This window comes from Sciurus vulgaris, assembly GCF_902686455.1.
Source record: "Sciurus vulgaris genome assembly, chromosome: 9".
Lineage (NCBI taxonomy): Eukaryota > Metazoa > Chordata > Mammalia > Rodentia > Sciuridae > Sciurus > Sciurus vulgaris.
Window position 1 is genome coordinate 101,457,243 of NC_136469.1, and position 14,424 is coordinate 101,471,666.

General features: G+C 39.6%; 1 protein-coding gene across 3 annotated transcripts in view; it reads right to left on the reverse strand.

Annotated features, from left to right (window-relative positions):
- The window catches only part of CRACD (capping protein inhibiting regulator of actin dynamics), a 133,058-nt gene that overhangs the window by 7,015 nt on the left and 111,619 nt on the right, over positions 1 to 14,424 (reverse strand). For all 3 annotated transcript variants that reach the window (XM_079153737.1, XM_079153736.1, XM_079153735.1), the window contains 2 exons: positions 10,347 to 10,537; positions 8,850 to 9,012 (listed from right to left, as the gene is read on the reverse strand). In XM_079153737.1, the coding sequence (XP_079009863.1) occupies positions 8,850 to 9,012; positions 10,347 to 10,537 (354 nt within the window). The remainder of the gene's footprint in view (positions 1 to 8,849; positions 9,013 to 10,346; positions 10,538 to 14,424) is intronic.

Here is a 14,424-nt window from a genome sequence, read left to right on the forward strand (position 1 = left end):
TAGGATACTGCTACAGTTTGAGTGTCCACCCATCCAGAGTTCATATTTTGGAAACTTAATTCCTCAGTGTGACAGTGTTGGGAAGTGGGGTCAACTGGGAGGTGCTTGGGTCACAGGGGCAAGCCTTCTGAATAGATGATGAATGTTTTAATCACATGAATATGTTAGCTATTACATAAGTTCACCTCCCTTTTCTTTCTTCCACCCACTTGCCCATCCATTTTCTTTCTTTCTTTTTGGTACCGGGGATTTAACCCAGGGGCACTCAACAACTGAGCCACATCCCCAGTCCTTTTAACAATTTTATTTAGACAGAGGGTCTCACCAAGTTACTTAGGGCCCTGCTAAGTTGCTGATGTTGGCTTTTAACTGGCAATCCTCTGCCTTAGCCTCCTGAGCCAGTGGAATTACAGGTGTGTGCCACCATGCCCCGCTTGCTCATCCTCTTTCTACCTTAATAGCACAAGGCCCTCACCAGATGCAGCTGCCTAATCTTGGACTTCCTGATCTGTGAGCTAAAAAAAAATTCCTCTTGTTTTTATTAACTACCAGGTCTCAGGAATTTTGTTATAGCAGCAGAAAACAGACTAAGACAGATGCCCTCTGGAGAATAGTACTGCCAAATGAGGAAAATAGATGCTATGTTAATTCCTGGGAGGAAGCATGTTCAAATTTCTCTATCTTCCACACAGTTTATTATAAGGAAACAGAAACTGTTGGATCATTTTATCTTTCAATGCAGTAAAAGATTTTTTTTTAAAAAGCGTGTGTGTTTTTATGTGTTATGAACATATAAAAATTGATGTTGCTTTGGCAGCATATATGCTGAAAACAAACCCCAACACTCCTGTTGTTAATTGACATCAAGGACAGTGCTGAGAAACCTAACTCTGCAAAATCTTAGACTATCAGAAATGCTGTTTGAAATCACAGCAGTAAGAACGGATCTTCACAGTATTGCCAGGATCATCTGAGCCACATGGGTCACTATGACACAGAGAAGCAGTTTCCACTTCCAACTTAGATGTAGACTCCCAGGTAGGAGATTTTAAATACGAGATTTCACACATTTATCTTTTTTTTTTTTTTTCCTTTTTGTGGGTACTAAGGATTGAGCCCCAGGGCCACTTTACCACTGAAGTCACATCCCCAGCTCTTTGTATTTTTTTTAAATTTGAGACAGGGTCTCAACTAAAATGCTCAGGCCCTCAGCCTCCTGAGTCACTGGGATTATAGGCATGTGCCACTGCTGCCGGTCACACATTTAACTATGCAGTTTTTCAAAGGAAAAAGGACCTTGAATCTACTTCGCAGCTCAGCTTGATGTCCACCCTTGCTTTGCTTGGAGCCTATCAAAATGTTGCTCCATTTAATTTTTTTTTAAATTCATTTTTATTGTAAACAAATGGGATACATCTTGTTTCTCTGTTTCTACATGAAGTAGAGGCATACCATTTGTGTAATCATACATTTACCTAGTGTGATGGGCTGACAGATCTGACTCCATGAGAATGTTCTAGGCCAGACTCTAAGGGAAATGACTAAACAGACTCCATTTTGCTCTGAGACTCCATGTTATGTAGGAAATAAGCTTCTCCCATGGGAACACCCCGCCTCTGTATCCATCATCAGTTACTTGGTGTGACATGTTTAATAATATACAATGGCAACTCCTATGTAGTAAAAAATTGCTCTCTTTTGATTCCTATTGCTCCTAAACAATGTACCATGTGAACAATGATTGTGTGGATGTTAGTAACCATTCTTTAGTTTGTACCTAGGTAAGGGTCACTTTGACCCACTTTCCCCTGTGTAGATGATCTCATGATGTTAGTTTGTAATTTTGAATCATAGCAACAGACACTTATGATTGACGTGATTTTTGGTATTAGAACCCCTACAACCCTGTGTTCGGGGCTGTTCTCCCAATAGCCATTTTTTGGGGCATTGTGTGAAACAGTCAGCCGGCCGGCTTAATAAAGACTCTCAAATTTGGACTTCTCAGTGGTGATCGGTCTGTTCTTAAGTTGTGCCCCATGACATTTGGAGGCCCCAGCGAGATCCTCGCTGCCTGGTGGGTAACCACTGCTCACTGCTGACCTGGAAACTCCTGCGGAGGGGAGAGGCCACAGCGTTGCTCCTAGGGGAAGGCCTCTGAGAGAGGTTCCTCAGCCCCAGGCTGCACGGTCTGTGGAGCCCCGCCTCAGGACTGAACTAAATTCTCTAAGAGAGTCACCTGTTTCTGCCCCGCTGGGGGACCGGTAAGTCTGTTTCTGGTGGATCCGCAACTGGGGACTCTGAGGAAGGCTGGACGCAGCATTACTTCCTGAGTCCGGGGCTAGCAAGGCGTTGCTCAGTCCCTCTGGTCAGGAATCTGAAGTGGCCACTTATCTGTGTCTTTGTTGTTTTATCTGTTCTCTGTTTGTTTGTCCTTTTCTGTTTTTTGTTGCCTTTAAGTGTAAGTATGGGTCAGTCTCCCTCACGTCAGTCATGTGCTCCCCTCCAGTGCATGTTAACTAATTTCCAGGAATTCCAGAAGAGAGCCAGTGACTACGGAACCTGCCATGATGTCTTTTCTCTCTCTAAATTCTGTAAGAGAGAATGACCAACTTTCGAGGTCAGATGGCCCCCTCAGGGGTCCACCAAATTGTCTTTGGGCAACCTGAACATCCTGATCAAATGTTTTATAGTCAAATTTGGGTAAAAAAAAAAATGGTTAAAAATGTTTTTAGCCATGTTCACTGAAGCTTACATTAAAATGTAAACTGCTGCCAATTGGAACTTCCAACTACTGGAGTTGGTCCACCAAAATGCCAGGCTAAAATTTTGATGGCTGCTTTCCAAGAGACCAGGAAAACCGGTTTAGAACAAGACCCCAACCTGAGGGGGCTCTCTCAAGGAGACCAATGGAAGCAGCTCCTTTGCTGTCTCTTTGGGAAACTCCTTCAGGGAGAGATAGGGCATAACTTTTGTCTATATTCTCTTAATTCCTTTTCATCTCTGATGAGAGGGACCACATCAGGATGGAAGCCAAAAAGACTTTAAAATTCTATCTTTTTGACTTCATAATTTTGATCTGGTGTGCCTAGGTTAATTTTTGATCAGACCTATTTTATCCAATTACAAAGTTTTCTTAATGCTCTGTTTCATTCAGAGGCTAGTTTACAAGGGTTAACTCTCAATCTAATGGGTTTTAAAAAATAAGCTATAAGGTCTTTGTCCTTCTGTTTATTTTATGTATATGTACACCGGTGTATTGTCATGTCTACATATATTTGGTACCAAAATTAACATGTGAGCTCATAAATTAAAATTTAAAAAAATAGATCCAAATGCTTTTGATTTGTGATTTAAAATGTTTTTAAATTGGGTAAACAAAAATATGGCTTTCAAGTTATTAACAGTTTTGTTTCCAGGTGGTCAAAAAATAAATAAATTGTTATTTTTATAAAATGTCTAATAACCATTGTTTCCAGGTTTTTCTTCAACAGGAAAGAAATGACTGATATGGCTTAATACAATTCTCTGATATCTTGGCTTTTAAAAAATAACTAAATTAGATTTAACACATATAGGATTGATCATGGATATGTTTGTTAGAGACATCTGATTGGTTCAGAGAGTTAAAATGCTAACTGTTAAATATAACATCAAGTACTCTTAACTCCTTAAATTCCACAGGGTAACATACTTAAAACATTTTTAGTGTTTTCATAAATTGGTAAATAAAACAAGGGTTTAAATTTACTTTATGTTATCACTAAAAACATGATTACTAAAAGTCTTAACAGGTATTATTCTGTATAAAGGGTCCAAAAGTTTCAAGTGTATTTAAATAGAGTTCTATAAATAACAAAGTATTTCATTGGATTAAAATGGAGTAATTTATCTGAATTCAGAGATTTATAAGGGTTGTTTCAGAATATAAATTTTAAAAAGGGGATCAACAGATTAAAACATAAGGTTTTAGATATAAAAATATATTTAATAAAAATGTTTAGATAAAAAAGTCTATGTGATAAAATAAGGCTGTAATACATCTAAGTAAACAACAAGAGTCTCTAAGTGATTAAAAATTATTAATTAAGAGTAAATTTTAAAAGGTTTACGTGTAAATGTAAGTAACACAACAGTTAAAACTATTCAAGGTTTTTCCTAAGGGCAAATATTAATGTACTGATATAAACCAAATTTCAGTCTAGATGCTAAAATGGCCAATAATTCTAAAAACATTAATTTACTCTTAACATTGTATCTGTTAAGTTTTATTCTGTAGAGCAATTAGTCTTAAAAATTAAGGGTTTGTACAATTCTGGTTAAACAGCAACTGTTATTTTAGAGTATTGTACTACATTACAAAGTCTAAATTTTCTTTAAAAGTTAAACATGGTTAATATAAAAACATCAATGTAATTATGATTTTATTATTCTTATTCATATATTAAATGTTTTCATGTCTTCCAAGTCTTTAAAAGGCTTAAAAGAACATTTTGTCAAGCTGGTGTTCTCCAACCTAAAGTTGTAATGATAAATTTAAACTTATCAGAATAAGAAATTTTATTGGGGATTTTTTTTTTAATTTTTATTTTTTATTTTTTGGGTGCTGGGGATCGAACACAGGGCCTTGTGCTTACAAGGCAAGCACTCTACCGACTGAGCTATCTCCCCAACCCCTGGGGATTTATTTATATCATTTAGTGTTCTGTAACTGAACCTGAACCTTCTGTTACCTTCTGCACTGGAATAAAAATGTAAATGTATTTCTAAAAGATAATGAGAGCCTGATCTGTTTAAAAGTAAATATCATAAAACAGGAAAAACATTTTGCCACTTTACTATACAAAAGGAAAGCTAAAAGCTCTCAGTTTTCTTTGATTCATGTTTTAGATGTAATATCATATTGTGTTAACTAACATTCAAATAGACTTGGAAAAAATATATGTAAACTTTATAAAGTGATATTTAAAAAGACAAATGTCAGCTTCAGAACTAGGACTGCTTTAACTAAGATTTATGAAGAGCCCCGCCTTACCTGAGATAAGGCTCTGCTTCCTACCTTACTACTTGTTACAATGGCTCCAAAATAAGTCAGACTTCAGCTCATTTAAAGCTATATTCAAAAGATTGATTTTTTTGTTATTAAATTACCGTGATCTCAAACAGGGGACCTAATATATAGCTCAGCCAAAATTCAAGACAGCTATTACACAACTAAATATGTTTTTACTGTTGTTAATTCCATTTTGTATTTTCCTTGTAAACTCTGTAACTGTTGACTGATTAATGTTTTACAGAGGTACTGCTTCAAGAACAATCTAAATTAATTTGAGATAATAAGCCATCACCTATAGGACAGATAATATAGACCCCAGTTTAATAAAAGTTGGTAAATAACTATAAAGTCATAGACATTAAAGTTAAAACCCAGTACTCTTACTGTATGACTGGTGAAACTGACTTGCTGGATGTTAAAGATCAAAACTTAAAGATTTAGATTAAAATAAAGGGGTCAAGAGATCATATTTGGCTCTTGCCCTTGGAGTCAGCCTAAACCCAGGGAACAAGAGAACTTCTCTAAGGAGCTTTGCAACTCTGGGCCACACAACCTTCTGATCAGGGAGACTAATAAGACCACTAAAGGATGATAAGCCAATCAGTGCACCTGCTGCAGAGGAGGGTCCTTGGGAAAGGGAGACATCCTAATGCTTCCAAAGGAAGCCACCTCCTCAAGGAGACCCTACCAGGTGAATGGCACTAAAGGAGCTAAGAAGTTGCTCTCAAGTTCCCCAAGAGTGACCCCTGTGGGAACTCAGCTGACTCTTAACAGCAGATAGGAACAAGGTCAATTTGACCAGCTTGGTCTTAAACACCTAGCAAAACAGTTAAAACCAAAACACAGTCATTCCTGGACATTTTAAAAACTAAACAAGAGTTATTTTCATGTAACTTAAGATGTACACTTGTGTTAGCCCCTCAAATAAATAAAACTAGAGGTAACAAAAAAGATTCTTAGACAAAAATGCCTGATAACTATTAAGAGAAACCACCAGAGTTATAAGTTTTTAGTCAGTTTAAGACCTGCAGATCATCTTAACCTCTGATATAGGTAGACTTAATCAATGTTTGCTAGTATGATTCTCTAACCCTAAGTAATAAAAGTAAAGGAATCTCTACTAAACAAAAAGATCATGCCAGTAAAAAGATATTTTACAAAAATCAGGTGATATTAAGTAACTTAACTAAATGTTGTGCTTACATTCCTGATCACTCCAACAGTGTTAAAGATTTACAATTATCCTCTCCAGACTTGTTAGGTTTTGTTAGGCCTTTTTATGGGAACAACCTCTCAGCTCTTCTACCTCCTGGTAAGAGATTATTCATTTCTATCAGCTTCATGATATTCATTCAGAACATGATATACATGTTCCAGATGCTATTTATTTTGTACTCATGTTTTTTTTGTTTCTTTCATAAACAAGACTTTTACCCCTACAAGGGAACTTTTTACTGCTTGCCCCACCCCACATCGCCCCCTCTCAGCTTGAAGCAGCAAGAGCAGTCATCACCTTTTTTCCTTACAGCAGTAAAAAGTCCCTAAAATTACAGGGGTAATAATAAAAATTTTAAAAAGACAGTCAATATAGATAGGTAAGTTGGGTTAAATCACAAAAATAAGAGCCAGTTTGGGTCCAGAAAGTTGGAGGCAAATGACCTCTGAGAGATTAAAAGATTAATATTTTCAGAGCCCTTCCTCCAACCTTACCAAGAACCTACTCCTGTTCTAACCTGTTGTTAAGTCTCTCCAACAGGTTCAACTTATGAAAGAACCAGTCCCAAGAGACCACTGATTTCCAACACCCATTTCAGTCAGAAAACTATGTCTACATCAAATTGTTCCAGAAAGGACTAACATCTGGCTGAAATGGAAGGGACCTTACTCACAACATGGGCTCATCACATGTGAGTCAAGACAACAGAAAAATGGACAGCCCTCAGAGACCCCAACCACCATCTAAAGATAAGACTGAAAAAAATGTTAATCGTGTTTTTTTTCTTGCTTGGACTACATCAGGAATAACTCTGAGCTTAACTGTTCAACTTTTTGAGATTGCCAAATAGGCTAAATTCTGTATACTATTATGATGGAGAGGAATAAAAGGAACATATGGGGCTAATATCTAAACAAGCAGCCCCTGTCTTAGTTCCCCTCCTAGTGGAAATAGGTATAATGGACTCCAAACTGTAGGAACCACTGCCCTGATTACCGGATACCAGAACTTAAATATATTAGAGACAGAATCCAGTCTGTTAAGCTAATGGGGTTGCACACTCACTACAATCACCTATGCACTACTAATAAATCAATGATTTGATTAGGTACATAAAACCAGTGGGGAATGTGATGGGCTGACAGATCTGGCTCCATGAGAATGTTATAGGCCAGACTCTAAGGGAAATGACTAAACAGACTCCATTTTGCTCTGAGATTCCATGTTATGCAGGAAATAAGCTTCTCCCATGGGAACACCCCGCCTCTGTATCCATCATCAGTTACTTGGTGTGACATGTTTAATAATATACAATGGCAACTCCTATGTAGTAAAAAATTGCTCTCTTTTGATTCCTATTGCTCCTAAGCAATGTACCATGTGAACAGTGATTGTGTGGATGTTAGTAACCATTCTTTAGTTTGTACCTAGGTAAGGGTCAGTTTGACCCACTTCCCCCTCTGTCGATGATCTCATGATGTTAGTTTGTAATTTTGAATCATAGCAACAGACACTTATGATTGATGTGATTTTTGGTATAAGAACCCCTACAACCCTGTGTTCGGGGCTGTTCTCCCAATAGCCATTTTTTGGGGCATTGTGTGAAACAGTCAGCCGGCCGGCTTAATAAAGACTCTCAAATTTGGACTTCTCAGTGGTGATCGGTCTGTTCTTAAGTTGCGCCCCATAACACTAGGGTAATAGTTTTTGATTCATTCTGTTATTTTTTTTCTTCCCCCCAACCCCTCTCACCCCTCTTATCCTTCTATACAGTCCCTCCTTCCTCCATTCTTGTCCCCCTCCCCCCGCCGCTCCATTTAAATTTTACTTCAATTAACCCTATCCCCCAAATCCTAATATACTCTTGTCTCTCCCTTCACTGAGGTTTTTTCTGGTATTGCTCTTCCATGTTGCAGAAAGTTAACAACTCAACTTTGTCAGACAGTAAGCAAGATAGGTGTTGTCACACTGTCTTGTTGAATGTTCAAGAATTTAGCAGGCCAATCACCAGGCATAGTAGCACACACTTCTAATCCCAGCAGCTTTGGAGACTGAGGCAAGAGGATCGCAAGTTCAAAGCCAATCTCAGCAATTTCACAAGGCCCTAAGCAATTTAGTGAGACCCTGTCTCAAAATAAAAAAAATAAAAAGGGCTGGGAATGTGACTCAGTGGTTAAGTGCCTCTGGGTTCAATCCCCAGTCCAAAAAAAAAAAAAAAAAAATAGCAAGCCAGTTGATGTCATATTGGTAGCTTCAAATTGGCCATGGTGGAAGTATTTACACCATGGGGAAGTACTTACACCATGATGGAAAATGGCAAATGCTACACATGAGAGGTTTCTCCACTCCCTGAAGAGCTGATAGCTAAACATTCACCATCACACCATGGACAGCAGGCAAGTTCCTGGTGGTCTTCACTGGATGAGCTTTATCAATGTGAAAGTTTATGAATGGGGTTCTGAGACAGCCTGTGCTCTCTGATGCCCAAGGTGCTGTGCTAGTTGCGACACTGTAGGAAATAAAGCATGTTCTAAGAGAAACCTGTAACCAGGGTCAAACAGAAATGGACCTGCTCTCTACCTGTCACAGACGTAGGGAGAGTGTTGGCCTTTTTCAGTTGTTCTCTGCGCTCGAGCCTCGACACTGCGGTCTCAGGCTTCTTCTCTTCTGGTTGAGCAGTGGACTTGTGCAGGGAACCCGCTCTGCTGATACTGCCACTTCCAGGCTGTGGGCTCACACTGACCTGGGAGGGCAGAGACAGAGAAAGCATGTTTTTAACCTGTGATGTGGAGAAGCCTGAACTTGAGAGCCTCAAGACCTCCACCTGCCAGCCCTGACCTCTGCTCCTAAAGGAAGGAAGCAGCTCAGTGCCCTTGTGCCAAGGAAGGAAAGTTATTCTTCCAAAAACACGCCATCAAGCTGACTGTAAAATCAGGTCACAGAAGAGGCTCCTGATTTCCTCTTCGACTACTGCTAAAAATAAGTCATTTTCATATTTCTCATATACAGTAGTCTCCCCTTAGCCAAGAGGGATCTATTCTAAGACCCCTGTAGATTCCCAAAATCATGGAAGGTACTGAACCCTGCATATATTATGTTTTGTTCTTATTTTAGATGTTAGCAACATCAGTGTATATATTTTTTTCATATTATCAAGAACTTTCACCTTTACACATCAAAAAAATACTTCACATTTTCACTTTGGCATATTCAAATTGCCAATATCACTTCTCTTGTGCTTCACAGCCATTCTTAAGTAAAATGAGAGTTACCTGAACACAAGCATTGTGATACTGTGACTGCTGATCTGATAACCAAGATGGCTACCAAGAGGCTAACGGGGGCAGTACATACAGTGCAGATACACTGGACCAAGGGCTGATTCATGTCCCAGAGGATGGAGTGGGACGGCATGAGATTTTATCACATTATTCATAACAGCAATTTAAAACTCATAAATTGTTATTGCTGGAATTTCCCATTTAATATTTTTGAACCACTGCTGACCTCAGGTAAGCCAAGAAAAACGAAACCTCAGATAAGGGGGATCTACTGTACCTGTGTTGTGTGTGGATCACTGCAACGTATATATCCCAGATGGATTCATCCTCCCTCCCTTCCTCCCTCCCTCCCTCCATTCCTTTCTTCCTTCCTTTCTTCCTCCTGTCTCTCCCCATCCCCTCCCGACCCTCCCCGCCCTTCCCGCCTCTCTCTCCTCTCTTCTTTTCTTGTGGTGCTGGGGATTGAACTCAGAGACACTCTACCACTAAGTGTATCCCCAGACCTTTTCATTTTTTAATTTTGAGCCAGGGTCTCATTGAGTTACCCAGGCTGGGTTTAAACTTGGGATCATCCTGCCTCAGCCTCCCCAAGTGGCAGGGATTACAGGTATATGCCACCACGACTGGCTGGTTCCCTGCTTTAAAGGTGGTCAATATATTTACCACTCTGCTCTCTGTAAACTCTACCACCCCCAGCTATCATCTCCTTCTCTTTCTTTCTCTCTCTAATCCTTGTGACTTAAAAGAGAGCCAAACTTAGACTAGCAAAACTAAAGCAGTGGAGCAGGCTACTCACGTTTTCTTTGGAGAGCTTCTCTGCCTGTTTGGCTTCTCGGGCTTGCTTTCTCTCCTCTCGAGTTGCTTGCTGCTCACGAAACCCCTTTTGCTTTTGTAGTGCTAACGTTATCCATAGTGGCTGGGCAGTTTCAACTTTCTCTGTAATTTTGGAGCCATCTAAAGAGTGCCTGCTCTGAAGCATTGGCTTCTCTGTAGGGAAAAAGAAGAGGTTTGCTGTGAAATTCACTGCTAACTTGTCTCAGTTCCCTACCCCCTAAATCTTGTGGCATATTAATACACCTAGGAAATATTCCTTCCTCACACAAATCTGTGCCAATGCCTGAGGGACTCCACTGGGTGGGAAAGTAACATCTTCGATCAACTGAAAATGGGGCATTTCTCTTCCCTAGATATGGAAGAAGCTACTTTGCAAGAAAATTAAATTTTCAGTGTCATCAAATCTCACATCTACAGGAGACCAAGACAGTTATATGGTTCAAGGTTGGTTGTTTTTCTTTTAATTCATTGCTTTAATGAGATTTAAAGCTTCAGCAACAGAAGTGTCCCTGAACCCCACCCTTGTAAACAACATCCTATGTGGAACCCCAATGTTTGAAAAACAAACAGGTACTGCTCTGACTTAGGAGCTGCTGAGGGCAGCAAGGCTCTGAGGAACACAGTGAGAAACCCATGCTTTTGGTCCAACACCCTCCCGTCTGATGGCTGGGAGCACTGGCATCCACAGCAAACCAGCTTCTTCTGACTTCCGGTCTCTGCAACCGGGTAAACACCTGGCAGGTGGTTGGTGTCAGAGTAAGCATGGCGCTCTGACACTGAACAGGTCTGGCTTTGATCTCATGTGACCTTAGGAGAGCTACTTAACCTTTAGTTCTGTAATAAATAAAATGAAAATAATGGCACATGCCTTATCTGATCAGAATATTTAGAACAATGCTTGGCACTTAGTCATCACTCCACAAAGTGAGCTGTAATTATTACTTATGTCTGTGAGACAGAGGTCTCCCTTCTTTACTCTCAAGTAAAAAGTAAAGAGATACTTATTCTAGGATGGGTTTCTTTACTAATTCAAAGGAAAGGGGTTCACTCTAGTCTTGTTCTTTTGCAATCCAACAGAAATTTATTCTTTGATATTGCAGAATCTGCCACCAGGGCTCTCAATCAGCTGGACTTTTTAATACTGTGCTCCAGGATGAGGGCGAAGTCCAAATGATAAGAAAACAAATTAGAAAGCTTGAATGAGGAATTTAAACAATAGTAATAATAATAAGATATTCTACTAAATTTTCTTTTTGGGACTGGGGATAGAACCCAGAGCACTCTACCACCAAGTTACAACCTCAGGCCCCCTACTTAACTTTCTATCTCCTTTAGATAAGGCTGTACATAGAGCATTTGTCTTCATAATGAATCCTGCACATTGCAATGTCCCTAATCAAATAGAGATTCAAGTATGATCTGACACAAGAAAGAAAAACAAAACATTTAAATCATAAGGTTTAAAAACAAAATAAAACAAGTGAAACTGAAATGAGTTTTGATTATTTCTGGTTCAGTTAACCAGAAAATTTGAAAGAACTACTTGCCCCTCAAGCTTCTTTGGTACTGAGTTGTTTACATACACGGGAACTAACTTGATGAGTTCCTGTTTTCTACCCAAGGACTGTAGAGCACTTGTTTGTAAAACTTCTAAAAATCAAACTGCCAAGACCTAAATGATTTCCATATAAAGTTATTCTGCAAAAGAGAATTTGAACTAAACTTTCAGTCTGACCTGGCCTGGGAGGATCATAAAAGCAACCTGTCAAAAACCTTGACTGGTATTTATCATAAGGGTCAAAAATGCCTTTAAAATATAATCAACTAAATTTGTAACTGAATAAAATTGAAAAAAACCTTCTGGGTGGGGGAGGAGGAAAGATGGCGGCTGCAGCTCCGTGACAGTTGGTTGGGTGTGTTATACGATTCAGAATCTGGGATGTGGGGGAAGCTGGCCTTGGGGCTTCTTTTTTCTCATAGTGTTTCTCTCCAATCACATATCCACAAAAGTGCTTTTCATTTGTCAAAAGTGGGAGAAAAATAGAATTATCTTCCTCCTGGAAGATGGAGGAGAAGAGCGTATGCTAGGAAGACACTGGCCTCCTGGTTTGCTGGGGCAAAGGAGGTGTGAGTGGTGTCCGGGGTCCAGAGGTGGACTATATGACAGAGATGGGCAGCCTGGATCGGGAATTGGAGATCTACTGACAGGGAAGGAAAAAACACGGAAGGATGCAGGCGAGGGGTCTAAGGAACCTACAGAAGAACCAGCGCTGAGCACCCAAGAAGAGAGAGCCTCAAAATGTTTCACTTCTTTCCCTTCCTTTCCTCCAGCTCTAGAGCCAGTTTCTGGGATGGAAGGATGGGGAGCATTGTCCATGCCCATATCCCCATGATAGGAATTTCAGACCTAAGCAGGCCAAAGGGCAGGAAGGGAGACATTTTAATTGAAAAAACATTGCCCTGGAGGAAACTTATTAATTACTAACATGAGGTTACTGTTATTGAAAGGGAGGGACTTTTTATATAGAAAAGGGACTGAACTACAAAAAAACAAAAAAACAACTCCTACAAATCAACAACTTTTTTTTTTCTTTTTTCCAAGTGTTTGAAACTGAGCCCAGTTAGGCAAGGACTCTATTACTGAGCCACATCTCCAGGCCTTTTTAAAAAATTTTATTTTGAGACAGTGTGTCAGTAAGTTGCCCAGGCTGGCCTTGAACTTTCGATCCTCCTGCCTCAACCTCTCAAGTCACTGGAATTATAGTTATATGCTATCTTCCCTGGCTGTAAAAATGTTCAAAGACTTTCAGCATTTTACAAATACCAGGTGAGAATTATCAGGGGCAGCTGTGGAGTGATGAGGAGATCATTTATCCTAGGAAAGAACTCATGTTGCTATTACCATTGTGGGAGTCAGCAAAACACCCAACTTTACAGATACTGCTGTCCACATCTGTAAAACAGAGCCAAGACTATCTAACACATGTGCTGGTGAGATCCAGAAGCAGTGTAAATAAATGCACTTGGATACAGTCCAAAGAAAGATTGCTGTTGAAATCATCTAAACACAGGGAAATCCCTCATTTCATCAAGATTTTATCAGACAGGGATGCTCTGTGTCAATCACGTAACTTTTTTAGGCAAGAAGTTAGAATTCCTAATTAAAAATTGATTTCATTGCAATTTACACCTACTGTCTCTCATTCTAAACTCAGTGAACGGAATAGTCCATTCAAGTTCCCTTCTTCCAATTCTAGAGGACAAGCAGGTGACACCTGAGGTCATTGGGTTCAAGTCATTACTCCCCAAGGTTATTTCTTAGAGAAAGGGGTTCTTTATTATTTATCTGTTCTGCATACAACATGTAGGTAGAAATTCTAGAATGAGATGATACCAGTAATCAAAGTCTGTATATAGTACAAACAGGGATTGTCACTGCTGTTAATTCCCACCAGGTGGGTTCAAATCAATACAGTGGCTTGGCAGAAGGCAGTGGCTTGGCAGAAGGCATGGCCTATATATTGGCCTGTTCAGCCTCCAGAATGCAGACATCTTAGTGGTCTCCAAGAAAAGGGGATCTACGCCCTAGGGAATGTGTCAGACAATTCACTGGGGTGAAGAAAGAAATGGTGAGAATTTCTACTTATCTATTTTAAAATCTAAATATAAAAATGAAAGACTGGTACTGACATCCTCACTCAGCCCACATAGCCAAAGACTATGTATAACAAATAGTATGTTTAAAGAATCATGAGGGAAGTTGGGAGGGCTACACTGTGGGGGGTGGGGGAGGGGAGGTTGGGAAGACCAGCATCATTGTTCTCCTTAATTTTTGCTTTTTGCATATTGGAAGGTTTTGTAGTTGGATGAGTGCATGGAATACCCTATCTCATTTTAATTAAATGAGCCCTTACAAGACAGACAAATGGCTTAAAGAAACAGCTTAGATTCATTTTACTACATAATGCAAGCATCAGAAAATAGCAGAGCTCTTTGCCTGCCACTTTAAGAAGAAATCAGATTTGCCAAGAAGTTGGCCA